Below are 15,621 nucleotides of genomic sequence, written 5' to 3' on the forward strand. Positions count from 1 at the left end.
ACATCCCTCAGTCCCAGGAGACAGTAATTTATATTGTTGTTGAGTCTATCTTATTTTGGTTTGATTGTTTAAATGTAAAAGTACTGTTTCTGGCTTTTTATGTAATATTTACAACTATAACTTATAGCACCTGAACCTTTTGTTTTTATGTTAGCTTTGTAGGACAGAAATAATCTAAATGGTATTTTCATGACAGTAACAGACAAGAGAAAACATCAACATACAAGTCTTTAAGATATAACTAAGATATGTAATGATATGTCAGCATTTGTAGACAAGTAGCACAAAAACTTACCATATGCATACTTATGGGGATGTCTGAAGCTAAAATATGCACTAAATATATTTCTTTCATTATAGATCATATTGAAAATTCTGAATTAGCATTTGGGATAATTGTGTGCTGTACTAAAAAGACTGTAGTGAGGAAAAAACAAAAAACAAAAAACATGCTATTTGCTATTTGCAGGCCTGGTGGTACATGCCTTTAATCTCAGCACTTGGGAGGCAGAGGTAGGAGGATGTCCATGAGTTCGAGGGCAGCCTGAGACTACAATTCTAGGTCAGACAGCACTAGAGAGAGATGAGAAGTACAGCTATTCAAGCCCCAGTGTACAGCAGCATCAACTTTGAACATTTGAGTCCACGTGTTACTTCCCACATGCTCTTTGGTGGTATGCACCAAGGGATATGTTTTTTATTTTTGAGGTAGGGTCTCACTCTAGCCCATGTTGACTTGGAATTTACTATGTAGTCTCAAGCTGGCCTTGAACTCATGGCCACCCTCACCAGTGCTGGAATTAAAGGAGTGTACCACCACACCCAGCCACAGCAAGAGATTTTGCACAGCACAAAGAAAACATGCCTTCATATCTGAGAAGCAAGAGTTTTAGAACGGATCATAAAGACTACAGAGAAAATGAAAAGCCAGAGTGGTTTCCATATTGTCATGTGGCTATATAATAGTATAACTGGGCCTAGAACACATGCCCTGAAGACCAAGTCTAAAAATTTGTACTGTCTTGAGATCCTTCTTCCTCTTGTCCTGAAGAACCAGGGTTTTGGTTAAGCACTGAAGCACAGTTTTAAATAAAATTCAAGATTTTTGTCTGTGTTTGGGAGATGGCTCATTGATTAAAGGCATTTGCTTGCAAAACCTACTGTCCCAGGGTTCAATTCCTGAGCTTCTTACATAAGGTTGATGGGCTTCTTTTTGTTTGCAGTGGCAGGAGACCCCGGCGTACCCATATAGTGCATATGTGAACGAACAGATAAATAAATAAATAAGTAAATAAATAAATAAATTTTGTCTGTATAAGACTTAGAAACTGAGCCCTCAAGGTCGTAGACTTCTACTACACAGAAGTTCAAACTAATGTGGTAAGATCTTCGTACTATAAGGTTTTTGTTTTAAAAATTCCAAAGGTACTAAAGTGCTGGTGAATAATTAAATCATCTACGTGGTATTTCTATTAATTTCAATTGACTTACATCACAAATGGCTATAGAAACTGTTGAAATAATTAAATATAAAGTGCTTCATTTTCTCATCTAGCAACAGTTCCCAAGCAAATTACATGTTTAACTGAAGTGCCACACCCATCACCTGTTGACCTGCAATAATTAAGATCTGAGGTGTCATACAGACCAATTGTTGACTTTCAAGAATTATGGTCAGAAGTATCATACATATCATTTACTGACCTGAAAGAACTGAGGCCTGATAGCTAATTATGGCATTTGCAAAGACACAAGCATAAGAGAAATATACAGAAACACAATTATAAATGAAATTGTATGAAAACCAAATCAAGTAATACAACAAACTGTTACTAGGGGATATACCAACAAGGTATAACTGACAAGGAACACTACACACACACACACACACACACACACACACACACACACACACACACATATGTATGTGACATAAACTTGAGGGATTAAAAAAACACAAAACTTTCCTTTGACTATGTTCATTGTATGGAAAGAAATAAATACTTATGTTTCATTATACGTTTTCAGAAATAAAATTTCAGTCATACAGATTTACTAAGCATTTTTATATAGGCCGAATAGACAATGTAACTTATTTTCATAGTTCTAAATGCATTAATCAACATAAAGTTAGCACTTGCGATTCTCTGCTCACCTGCAATGGACAGAAATGGGCCCATCTTGACCAAACTGCTCCTTTGTTTTATGGACTTGCCCGATGAAGTCAATAAATCCTTCCCCAGACTTTGGCACTCCTTGCTCTGGCCAGTCAGTGAACTGGAACTGCCTCACTGTTCGGGACTGGCCGTCCTTCAAAGAGAAAGCCGCACACCCAGCCACAGGGGAGGGTGCCAGGAGGATTCAGCAAGCACACAGACCACAGGAGTAATCATATGTTTGTTTTTCCCCCCAAAAATAAAAAGGACAGAAAAGTTTAGGAATACATCTAACTTAAGATTAAATTGTGTGTGCGTGCCTTATCTGCTTCTAACACTGTCTATACTCATACATGTTTAAGTTACAAATTTACTCCTATAACACTGTACAAAAGCCGAGGTTCCTTAAGAGTCAAAAGTCATACAGCTCTATTGGTAAATGCTTCTGAGACCCAAAGTTTAGGTTTAGTGGATCAGGTATGTACTTTGGTTCACAATTTGGAGTGCAGCAGCTGCATAATATTGACAGTAGTCTCCAAAGTGTGTCACCTAGATCAGAGGTTTTGCTGTTATAATGATAACTTCACATTTGTCATACTTGCTTATTGCAAGCATTCTAAATCACAAATGATGCTATTTAAAGGATCTGACACAAACAGGTAGCTTCTGCTAGCCCAGCTGTCCCACATATCTCTGAGACATGTGACATGGTATGAGGCTATGGACAACTAACACATTTTATGCACAAATCAAGGATATTATTTTCAAATAAATGTCCTTTTCTTTTAAGGGGACTCTTCTTTACTGGCCACGAGAATTACCTAAGAAAGAAATACAATCCTATAGGCAGAAAGAAACCAAGTCATATCTAAGGAATCTTTCATAACTAAACAAAGAAGACAAAACTGTTGTGAATGAATGAAGTATATCAGAGAGAAGAAAAGGTGCCTCTGATTCCTTTTTGAATTGTTTTTGAGCTACAACAAGACAAAAGGGACTCTGTCCACAGAAGCAGGAAAAATAGCAAAGTTCTCCTTTGATATATTAGAGGAAAAGAATAAACAAACCTCAGGCTTAGAGGCCAATCCCACTTGAAGAGGACCTGCTCTCAGTGGTTCCCCCTTTCCATTCTTGCTAATGCTTCTTCCTCCATGAAAAACCTTTCTGATACAGGCATGCATGTCTTAATATTGCAGTAAGTGAAGAAACTACACAGAAGTGTAGTCTGTGAACTCAGTCACAGACACATTGAAAAGAGAGGGTGGCTTTACTCAAGATGGGCATACTTCAACTAACCCAGTGACTCCCCAGCACAAGGCAGATGCCTGAGTTAGATAATGTGGGATTGGAAGCACACCACGTTTGTGAGAAAACAGGGGGATACTGAAATTGCTTGGCCCTATTACCAGCTCCTGCATGGTTAATGCAGAGCATGGTTTAATTCCCTGCTTTGAAAAATACAGGAAAGAAAGCCAGAGGGTAGGTAATGCAGATTTGTTCTCTGAATGTTTGGGGGACACCAGTTTTGACCATGATTGCTTGTGATAGCAAGATGAGGCCATATATGCAAACCCTTTCTATGTGGAGGCATAGCCGCCTGACTCTGATTAGGGGTTCTGCATTTTTAAGTGCCAATCTGGGAAGTTGAGATCAGAAGCATACCAGGAGCACAAACAAACAATGGCTGGGGTAATCATGGGGGCCCTTTTAAAAACACAGGAGCAAGTCCCTATTTCAATTTTTCTTTTGCTTACTGCGAGCAACACTGTGTTTCTGATGATGGGGAAGCCTATCTCTTAATTTCTGTCATCAGAAGTAGCTGGTGAAATAACTACTTCCAAGAAATTTAAGATTTTGCTTCAAATTCAGAAAGGAGCTCTGAATTTTTTTCTTTTAAAAATAGGGTACATCAGCTGGGCATGGTGGTGCATGCCTTTAATCCCAGCAGTAGGGAGGCAGAGGTAGGAGGATCACTGTGAGTTTGACACCACCCTGAGACTACATAGTAAATTTCCAGGTTAGCCTGAGCTAGAGTGAGACCCTACCTCAGAAATAAACAAACAAAAATAGGGTAGGTCACCATACATACTTGCTTGGACAGCTCAAAACTGAGACCTTGGAACACAATGGCTTCTAAGGGTGCAATCATCTTCAGAGTAGTTATAGATCACACTTTCTAGGATTAATAGGTCTGTCACCTGGGCCAACCCTCCTGCTAAACATCCTCTCTCACTCTTTAGGTCAAAAGCCTGGCCCAGACTTTGGGGATTAGCAGACAAACTATAAACAAGAGCTTGGAGAAAACTGCTTTCCAAGGGGGTGGGCAATGGATCAAGTACACAGTTTTACCCTGGAGTTTTATTCAAGCAACACACTATAACAGTTCCAAAAATAATGCAGGGCTTTAAACTGACCTGTCTCCCCTAAGATGTGTTTTCAATCATGGCTTGAAAATGGCCAAAGGCAAAGATAGCAAACTTTACGCACAGAACATCTTACATGAGGGCTGAACCTTGGACTCAGCAATCTTGACAAGAAATGCCAAATGAAAATTAACCAACAAGGCCTGTGGGTACATAGCTCTCATGGACAGGCACCTCAGCAAATGGAGGACTAAACTCTGCCAGAAATCACATTAGAATGTGCAGAGCTTGTCAGATTCTTCTAAGGAATGTCATTTGCTCTGCAATTTTAAAATCATACTTAAATTAACCTTCAAGCCCACATGACCTAAAGGGCTTTGCAAAACAACAACATATTTACAGCCTCAAGTAATAAAGAAATCAAAAACCCTCAAAAGAGAATGAGCTGAGAAGGTGAATATAAGCTCAACCGACCAATCAGTAAATGCCTCCCAGCACAAACACTCACCAAGTGTGTCCCAAAGTGAGGCTGCCAGATGCTATGTTTGAATGGAAGCCAAGCCTGGGATTATGAGAACACTTGCCAGACAGAGGAAGAGTTACTCATTTTTAAGTTATCTAGAAGGGATGATTTCTTTTCTTTTGAGAATATGATCATTTGGCAAATGTTTCTCCCAGAGAAATTATACACACACACACTCCCTAATTTTTAGCTAACGATTAAGGGTTGAACTTACCCTGGCATCTGTGACCTTGAATTCCCTCAGGATATACTGTGGCATGTTATATTCAGCCATGGGATCTACAACAAAATACTGGTATCTTGCAGATCGTTCTGCTGGCCAATATTGATGACACTTCTCCTAAAAGGAATGAATACGGTTATACTATGTCAAGGGTACATAAAATTTTGTCTGTCGGGCTGGAGGGATGGCTTAATGTTTAAGGCATTTGCCTGAAAAGCCAAATGACCCAGGTTCAATTCCCCAGGAGCCTCATTAGCCAGATGCAGAAGGAGGCACACGCATGTGGAGTTCATTTGCATTGGCTGGAGGCCCCTGCACACCCATTCTCTCTCTCTCTCCCTTTCCCTCTTTCTCTGCCATATAAATAAATAAATAAATAAATAAATAAATAAATAAATAAATAAATAAAAGCATGCCTTTGTCTCTTTAAAAAATAATTGTCTGGGGCCAGGTGTGGTGGCGCACGACTTTAATCCCAGTACTTGGGAGGCAGGGGTAGGAGGATCACCGTGAGTTTGAGGACACCCTGAGACTGGATACAAGTGCTTGTTTAATATATATCACTTGAGATGAGTACTTTGATGGAATAGATACAGTTTATTATTTTAATAATTAATGAATCAGTTCTTAGACAGTGTTGGCCATTTCAATCTTGCACTGCATCAACCCAGCAGACTTAAATCAGTGTGAATCAGAATGAAGAAAATCATCAACATAAATGCAGAACGATTCCTCTGAATTGATCCAGTTCAACATCATTTGTCACTCGAGAAACCTAGGGGCCAGGCAATTTTAGTGATCTGTGTTGACAGCCCTGCAGAATATGCTGCCAAATTAGAATATGTCAGTCTAATATGTTTTTTATTTCAAAATGGGCTATGATAGTTGGGTTTTAGCCAAAGCCTACTGTTTAATTTATATAAAGAATGATAATTTCAGAAAGTGTGATAAAAGTGTGTGTGTGTATTGGATCCAAGTCTTATGTCTTCATGTATTTCTAGAAGTAGTTTATGTTTATTTCAGAATGATTGTTCTTAAGAGATGATTTGGAATTATGTGGTTAGCAAAACAATGCTATTTCCAACGCATTATTCAATGGAGCAGGAAGAGAGACAAGTGAGAATTTGGTCTAGGAATTAAAGTCAAGTTCCTTTGTACAAGGAAATGATGGCACCTTTGCTCCTGAAACTTTTTCCTATCCTGACCAAAAGGAAGCAAGACTAAGCTGAAAGTCAGTCAGACTCAGGCCAAATTGACACCTACTGGTTGCTATCCCCTGTCATTGTGCTTCTGTTCACATAAAGTACCAAGTCTTCTCCCAAACAAATGAATTAAATATCTTGGTGTTGCTGTGCAATTTGAAACCAACAAGGTGCACTGAATGGTCCAGATTGGTAACAGAACATGATGCATAATATCAATACATTGCATTGGCACCCTTTCCTCAAGAGGGTTGAATGTCATAGAAAGAGACATGCTTACTCTGCCCATTTCCCGTAGTTTGGTAAGCATCACCACGATGGTGGAATTGTGTTCCCACAGCATCCGCCAGAAGTCTTCAGTGGTCTCTGCTAAAGGACCTTGGGTAGCAATGTAGGCTTTCTGTTGTCTGAATTACAGAGAATTAAAAGAACAAGTTAAAGTAGCTGGAGAAAAGCAAAAGTCCACACTTCACTTGTTAACATCTGACCTAGTAGTCAATTCCCCTTAAGATTACATTATAAAAGAAGAGTGTTTAATATATTCTGTGGATTTGGCAAAATCAGCTACATTGTTAGAATTATGATGGATGCCTTTATCATTATTATTTAACTAAGGGTAATGCTAATAGCTAAGTTTCATGTGCCTTACAAATCACTGAAGGAATGCTTAGCTGTGACTTCATTTCCTAGAAATAACTCTCACTCCTATTGCATTTATGAAAACTTATATAAAATAGCTTCTTTATTAATTCCTTTCAAATCCAAATGGCTTCTGAAAGAAGAGTGTACACCAGATTAAAAACCTCATAATTATGGCTTCTTACTTCTATCCAAAATAATAAAATTCAAGTGCTAAGGGACCAAAAAATGACCTACACAGACAGAACAATGACTTTGAACTGAGATGAAATTATTTCTGATGAGGAATATAGGGCACATGTAAGTATCAAGGATTTTGATTGTCACAAGAGCAAGAACATATACCTGTATCCATCAATAAAACTGGCATTGATATAATCAGATCCTTCTACTCCTCGGATAGGCTGCAGGCACACCCTTGTGGATTCATATGGCATAATATTAACAAGGCGATTTTTGAATTTATTACATGGTAGATTGGCACTGATGAATCTTGAGGTGTGAGCTTTTGAGCTTGCTAGACGCTATTAATAAAAAAAATTACAAAGATAATTTCAACCAATGTCAAAACGTAATGTGCCTAAGTGTGTTTTTAAATTTATTTTAAACATTTTATTTATTTTTTTAATGAGAGAGAGAAAAAAAATAAGGGAGAAAAAGAGGCAGATAGAGAAGGAATGAGTGCACCAGGGCCTTTAGCCACTGCAACAAACTTCAGATACATGTGCCACCTTGTACATCTGGCTTGTGTGGGTACTGGGGAATCAAACCTGTGTCCTCAGGCTTCACAGGCAAGCACCTGAACCAGTAAGCCTTCTCTCCAGCCCCCCAAATCTTTTTAGATACAAACAATTGTTTAAGGTAAGTGGCTGTTCAAACTATACTGTCTTGCTTCTGTCTAATGACTCCAAATAGCCTATTTTTAGATCATGATTTTTCAATTTAAATTAGGACACAAAAGGGACTAAAGTTAGTCAAGAATGGAAGAGGAAAATGTTTTTATAATCAGAGACTCAAGGTGGTCAAGTGAATCTTGTACCTGAACAATTTAAAGATAGAAAAAGTGAAGTCTCTTTTGAAAGACAAAATGACCTGCAGCTAAGTAACCATATCAAAATGAATGCTTACCTTAAATTCCAACTCCATTCCTGTGACATTCTCCCCCACTTCTATTTGTGTCAGCTTCTGAATGTAGGCATACAAGTTTCTAGCTGGCACTTCGGTATTTCCACAAGTCACTGCTTCTAACAGTGCATCATGGATAAAGATGTACTGGTCTTCTGTTTGAACCATGTAATTCCTCTGGGCTCTCATTAAAGTTACATGGCCATAAATATCTACAGTTTTTTCATGCTTTATTCTTTCTAACATGGCATCTATGACAATGAAACAACCAGTCCGGCCAACACCCGCACTGTAAGGAAAACAGAGAAATAGTCCACATGAACTTACTTAGGAAATCAACATGCATGTATCTTGATTATTCTCATTAACTATTTTTACCAGATTAAAATTCATTTCATAGTGTAAAAATATTAAATTTATAATTATATCACTTCTTTATCCTTCATTACAAGATGGGTGTTATTTTTAAAACATTATGAAAAGATCAAACAAACATAATGTAAAGATACAAACCTTAATTAGACTGCTTATATTCAGAAGGCATTTTTAAATTTTGGTCAAGACCTAATTAGGAAACTGGATATGGTAGTTAAGGATAAATAAGAGCTAGGTTCTTTCAGGCAGTTAGGGACAGAAACCCAAAGAGGGCAAGGAATTTCTATCTGCCCATCATTGCAAAACTGAAACTTAGATCTGGTCCTGTCTCTTCAAGCTGGCTGCCAGTGATACACCCAGTAGGAAATTTCTGGCTTCTTTTTCAGCTCAGTGTCCCAGACCAGCCTGCTGAGTCCATGAACCAATCTGGTCTTAGCCCCGCCCATGAGTCTGAACCAATCAGGTCTCTGCTTATATAACTGAGCCTGATAATGTCTCACCCTGATTGGATATTTTATACCCTATTAAGGAACCTGGACACTTACCTTAGCCCTGTTCTCCCCATTTTTTGCGTGGTCCCTCTGTCTCATGTTTTCCCTTTTGCCTGTTAGGGGGGAGGGGTGATATTTACATTTGCTTGGGTATTTTTTTTTCTTGCCTTCCAGCTGTGTCATGCTTTGGGGTTATCCTCTCACTTTGGCTGTATGTAAGATTTATCTTTGGTGTCTGAGCCCTTCACTCTTTTCTTAATCCTTTCTGGTCTGTTCTTTGAAGTGGCTTCTATATTTGATCTCCTATAGTTGTTTCAAACTGCCAAGCTTTTTCCTAGACACCAATATCCCCTAAATAAACCTCACAATTTGTAATTTATTCCTAAATAAATAATTCAAAATTTAGCTTTCTTGAGTCCATTTTATCAATTGTTTGTTAAAATAGGATAAAAACCCCCAAGTTGGGTTCACAAGTTTGGGGAGACCTAATGAGCCCCAAAATCTTGCATCCATAGTTAATATCTGTAATCCTGGCACTTGGAAGGTGGAAGCAGGAGGATCAGGAGTTCATGGCCAGCCTCAGCTACATGACACACTGATACAAGTGAACAAATGATATAATTAGGCTATTCTTTTTCAATAAGCCCTCTTGTCCATTTTAGCTTAATTTACAAAAAATAAAAATAGAAAAACAAATCATCCAGTAAATTGTTCAATATAAAGCATTTCGTAGTCTAACCTTCAGGGAAACTTTAAAACCAGCCTTGTGTGATGTATAAAATTAAGACACCAAACATTGCTGCATGATAAAAATAATGCAGGGATTTTTAAAAAGAAATTCCTAATAAAATAATCAGTAGAAGGTATATGCTTTTTGTTTCTATTCCCTTTTTTTCTAGTGTTGAATGTACTCGGAAATTTCAGGTGAAATCTGAGGATGCTATGTTGGAACATAAAGGTCTGGATTTCTAATACGAAAAGCTCAAAGGCTAAGTTTTTTTTTTTTTTAAGAAGTAACTCCATTGTTTGTGGACATATGGGTCTTGTTTTAGTGGGTAGAAACTGATTCCAAGAGAAGGACAAGAAAGCGACAAAAATATAAAATGCTGGCAAGATCTGTTGCTCCAAGGAGACACTAATTTTGTGAACTTGATTAGATTCAGGTGCTTGAAATACTGGGCTCTCTTCTCCTTTTGAAAAGGATACTAAGAAAATAACACATCTGTAAGCCTTGTGTGTTTCCTCTTTATTAAAACCTTTGTACTGAATACATGTATGCATGAAAATGGTTCAATTCAAATCTTTTTCCTTCTGATTGTGCATGTTACCTAGTAGGTACATGTGCAACCAATAGGAATCGGTACCTATTACAAGTTTAGACACAAAGTAACAGATAACCTCCTTAATTCATGACATGCTGCTGTCTGCTGACATCTATGTATCTGGGTTCATGTATCTGTCTCCCCAACTAAAGATCTATCCATCTCTTCAGTCAATGATCAATGAAGTTGTTTTTTTTTTTTTTTTTTGTAAGTGAATAGGGAATGTCACGGTAAAGATGACTTTGATCTCACCTTTAAAGATCCTAGCACCTATCAAATTTATTCTATAAGTAAAGATAGGTTGGCTTTGTTGATTATATGGCATTTGAAATTGGACTTAGACAAGGAATTTAGGGCGGTAGAAAAGCAAAAGAGAAGAAGGACTTTAAATCATACTATTGCCTCTGAGAGCTACCTGTGAACATTTTCATAGGTCTAACAAGGTAACTGTGTAAGGTGTAGATAATAACTATAGAATGGATGATATTAAATAATACCAGGTTGCCAGTCTGGAATGAAATGGCATTCTCTCTGGGGTCATGCAGCTGTAAGGTAGTAAGAGAACATTTTCTTTTACAAAATCTTAACTTAATGACTGAACAGCATAAATCCACCCCAGCTTTCACAAAGAACACTGTGGTTTGTAAAGTAGATTATGGAGTAATTTGATATAACACTTATTCAAACTGCTTACTACTTTATGCCCTATTTCAAAGACTCTTAAATTCTTAAGTCCACAGGCCAACATGACATTGATAAACCATGCAAAAGTTTCCTGGTCACGTAGAATAAACATGGAAGTATATTCCTTAACACAGAACCAACTAGAAACCTGATGCACATGTGACTGTACAACTCAGGTTGGGAGTTCCAATGAAATGAGATACATGAGGTTCTGAGGCAGTTAAGGGTGACTGGGCCCCAGAAATACAAAAGCAGAAATGTCCTTGAGTCTGCCCATGCAATTTTCACTTTGTTAGAAACAGGAAAAGTATAGTGCCTCTCCTTACCACTTGCATACTGGAATACCTACCTACATCTATTTTTCTATAAACAACCTGAGTCCCATCTAGATAAGGAGTCCGACCCCTCCACTTTGATTTTTAGAATTAAGGTTTAAATCCTGACATTGTGGTTGGTTAAGTCCAGCCCTAAAAGTCTGCATCATGGCTGACATCTTCCTGAGCCAGACCCTCAGTCCACACCAATCAGCTCTCTCTTAGAACTCACCTGAGCCTGAGAGTGAAGCCCACCAGAATGCCTACCAAGTAAATAAGGCCACTTCTTGGCTGCTCATCTCTCCTGATGCTTGAAACTCCAGGTCCCTGCTCTGATAGGCCTTCCATACCTCTGCCCACTTCACCCTGTTGGGAGGGGAAGGGGACCATATTCTCACATGGGCTTTCTAACCCTCCTCTCTTGAATATGGTAGGAGCTCCCTACACTTCTTTTTTTTAAAAAAATATATTAGTTTTGTACTCAGTGTATACAGTCAAGTTGGTACCATTGTTAGCCTCTTCCTTGTTCTTCCCCACCTCTGCAGGGACCCTCCTTGTTGGGGAATATGGGTCGTGCATTGTGGGGTTTTCCATCCATTATAAGTAGGAGGCAATGTCTCTGTGTACCATGACCCAATGTGTGGCTCAGACATTCTGTCCACCCCCTCTTCCGCAAATTTCCCTGAGCCAATGTTGGGTTCATTTTAGGTCTGCTTCCCTACACCTCTTTATCTTAAGCTAATAAAGTCTTTCTAAACCTTATCCTCTGGTCTGTGAATTTCTGTGATTTTTTCTTTTAATTCTTGATGTAAGAATCCAGAGATATTCCGAATTTATTGGTGTGTTGGCATATATTGGTGTCTTGGCAAGGAACCCCAAGACTCCCATTATAGTTCTGCTTAATATTCTTTTTTTTAAAAAAAAATATTTATTTAGTTGAGAGAGAGAGAAAGTGCATGCCAGGGCCTCCAGCTGCTGCAAATGAACTCCAGATGTATGAGCCACCTTGTACATCTGGCTTATGTGGGTCCTGTGGAATTGAACCTAGGTCCTTTGGATTTGCAGGCAAGCACCTCAACTGCAAAGCCATCTCCCCATCCCCATATTCTTTATTCTAAGAAATAAACTTGTAGATGTCATTTTCCTTATAATTTTCCATCTCTACTCTCCCAACAGGATTAATATCATTCTTCCTAAATTCCTTTGTTCCTTAAATACCCCTCCACTATAGTTCAATCAAATTATATTATTAATTAATCTAGTAGAATATCAGTTCATGAACAATTATGTAACTCTTCAGAACAAAAACTACATTTTAGTATGTACATCAAGTGTATAGTAAGCATTTAATAATATTTGTAGAATAATGGAATATACTAGTGATTGAAAGGAGACTGATGCAAAAAGCAAAATATGCAAGTAAAGCAATACTACTTAAGAAACAAGATCAAATCCTTTATTTGATGAAACCACAGACTATACAGGGTATATCTAAATATTACTCTGCATACAAAATAAAAAGGCAGTGAAAAAGTAAATTGTTTCTGTGCCTTGGTCTCCTGCTGTGTATTAGAGTGTACTTAAAATAACCTAAGATAGGGGCTGGGAGATGGCAGTGGATAAAGTAATTGGCTGTTAATTTGAGTTCTTGAGTTTGTATCCCCAGACCCCATAAAAAAGCTGGGAGTGGTGATGTGCTTCTATAATTTCAACATGCTGATGGATGGCAAAGACTGAAGAATTTTGTGGAAGCTGGAGGATCACCACAGCAGTGATCAACAACAAGAATGGCACACCCTGCTTCAAGTACGGTAGCAGGTGAAGACTAACCACATTAAATTGACCTCTGACCTCCACACCTATGTTGGTGCAAATGTGCCTGTCATCCAGATGGACACACATATAGGAACAAACATAATTCACTCATGTATGCACATAAAAAATAACAAAATGGGTTGGAAAGATGGCTCAACAGTTAAGCGCTTGCCTGTAAAGCCTAAAGACCCGGGTTTGAAGCTCGATTCCCGAGGACCCATGTCAGCCAGGTGCACAAGTTGGCGCATGCATCTGCAGTTTGTCTGCAGTGGCTGGAGGCCCTGGTGTGCCCATTCTCTCTCTCTCTCTCTCTCTCTCTCTGTCACTCTCAAATAAATAAATAAAAATAAACAAAAAAAAAATAAAAATAACAAGAACCCAAAATAGGAGCTAGAGAAATGGCTTAGCGGTTAAGGTGCATGCCTGTGAAGCCTAATAACCCAGATACATTTCTCCAGGTCACAAGCAAGCCAGATGCACATGGTGGCGCATGCATCTGGAGTTCGTTTGCAGTGGCTAGAGGGGCTGGCATTCCCATTCTCACTCTCTGTTTCTCCCTCTCTCTATCTCTAATAAATAAATAAAAATAAATCTTTAAAAAGAAAATAAGATAGCAGATAACCCTTTTCAGTCATTACATGCCACCATCCGCTGGGGATGTAGCTCAGTGGTCGAGCATGTACAAGGCTTGGGTTCATTTCCCCAGCATCTTAACAAAACAAAATAAATAAGTAACTTAAGATTTATCCATAAAACACTGGTCTTTTGGAGTTCTTTTCAAACCTTACTTTGGCAGATTATAAGATTATAACATTGCATGTGTTTCCAAATATCCTTTATTCAAAATGAGTACAACTATATGAAACCTCTTCTTTGTGAAAACACACTGTAAGTCTGGTACAAGACAATATCAGGGTGATTCTAGGTATGACAGGAACCTTTTCTTTACTCTTCAGGAACCATTCACATGTCTGAATGATGCATAATTATGGCATAAAGATACTATAGAATCTTGTAAGATTGACAGGAATAATTTCAATTATCATCAATCTCAACTCTTTAAAAATACTAATAGTATTTGGTTCTCTACCCAAAACATGAAGAAGTAAGACAAATTAAAGCAATGCAACTCAGTCTAATCTACAAGTAGTGGGAAGAAGATAAAAGTGGGGCTATGACTTGAACAATACCTGCTTTCCCCACAAAGCACACAACATTATTTACTGCACTTTATCATTATTCATGAGGAACAAAAGAAGTCACCAAAGACAGTAACTTTACGACAGCCTACTCCTCAACAACATTCCCTTATTAGCATATGACTGTCCCTAAGGCAGTTCCTTGAAAAGTGTCCCCATGGAATTTATGTGTTAGCTCTTCTCTAGGGTGAAGAGGGCTTTGGCAGTTTAGATACTCCTTATATGTCTAGACTGAAGCAAATCCATGAAATGTAGGGTACATTGTTCAGACTCCAATGGCTGTTGTGCCCTGGAGAACATCACATAATTTCTTGTTTTTCTTAAATCTGATAGTGATAATTTACTCTAGTCAATTAGCAAGTCTAATTATCTAGTACGTCTTAAGGCTGAATTAAACATCTAAGAGTTCTGAAAACATAAAGAAGTTACTTTGTTAAGTACAAACTCCATTTTTAAATTCTATATCTGAAATGGATACAAAACAATCAATGTAATTCTGGGAGCACTGTAATAGAATCATTCCAGTATCATTTGAGCTTTATTTGGATTTTAAAATCTTGCTTTGGTTGACTGCCTATTTACAAAAAATATTTTGCATTCAAGAAACCTGCTGCTTTCATATGTATTTATATGGGAAAAGATATGATAGCCATGAACCTTTCCAACACAGGGATTGGTGATTAGATTGCATATAGTAAATGCTGCTTTCTTTTACCCTTCCTTTGATATATAATATTTGAGTACTTCTCTAAAGCCATACAGCTCATGATATAAGGATCAGGACTGAAATATTGGCTCTGAGAAGTTAAACTTGAGCATCCCTTCTCGTAGCACACCTCTTACTTTACACTGATATCTGACATTTAGTCTAGCAACAATCATCAAAGATAATGACTTTGATGTAGCCTGTGTAACATTTCCTAATTAGCATTTGACTATCCCTAAACCTGTTCCTTGGAAAGAATTTTATTTTTTTAATAGCATTAGTTGAGGCACTATGGGGAAACGTTGGATATTCTCTAAGGTTGATAATAGGGATTGAAAAAATTAAACCCAAACAAAGAATAACCAAAATTATTGAGTGTAAGAGATCTATTAAGAACAACTGTGGGGAGGCAATATGATGGAGAATGGAATTTCAAAGGGGAAAGTGTGGGGGGGGAGGGAGGGTATTACTATGGGATTTTTTT

General features: G+C 38.0%; 1 protein-coding gene across 50 annotated transcripts in view; it reads right to left on the reverse strand.

The window, feature by feature from the left end:
* Positions 1-15,621, reverse strand: part of Ptprd (protein tyrosine phosphatase receptor type D) — a 2,343,620-nt gene that overhangs the window by 6,580 nt on the left and 2,321,419 nt on the right. For all 50 annotated transcript variants that reach the window (XM_045148487.1, XM_045148550.1, XM_045148541.1 and 47 more), the window contains 5 exons: positions 8,235-8,520; positions 7,452-7,630; positions 6,748-6,874; positions 5,257-5,382; positions 2,156-2,310 (listed from right to left, as the gene is read on the reverse strand). In XM_045148487.1, coding sequence (XP_045004422.1) covers positions 2,156-2,310; positions 5,257-5,382; positions 6,748-6,874; positions 7,452-7,630; positions 8,235-8,520 — 873 coding nt within the window. The remainder of the gene's footprint in view (positions 1-2,155; positions 2,311-5,256; positions 5,383-6,747; positions 6,875-7,451; positions 7,631-8,234; positions 8,521-15,621) is intronic.

Source organism: Jaculus jaculus, chromosome 1 (genome assembly GCF_020740685.1).
Source record: "Jaculus jaculus isolate mJacJac1 chromosome 1, mJacJac1.mat.Y.cur, whole genome shotgun sequence".
Classification (NCBI taxonomy): domain Eukaryota; kingdom Metazoa; phylum Chordata; class Mammalia; order Rodentia; family Dipodidae; genus Jaculus; species Jaculus jaculus.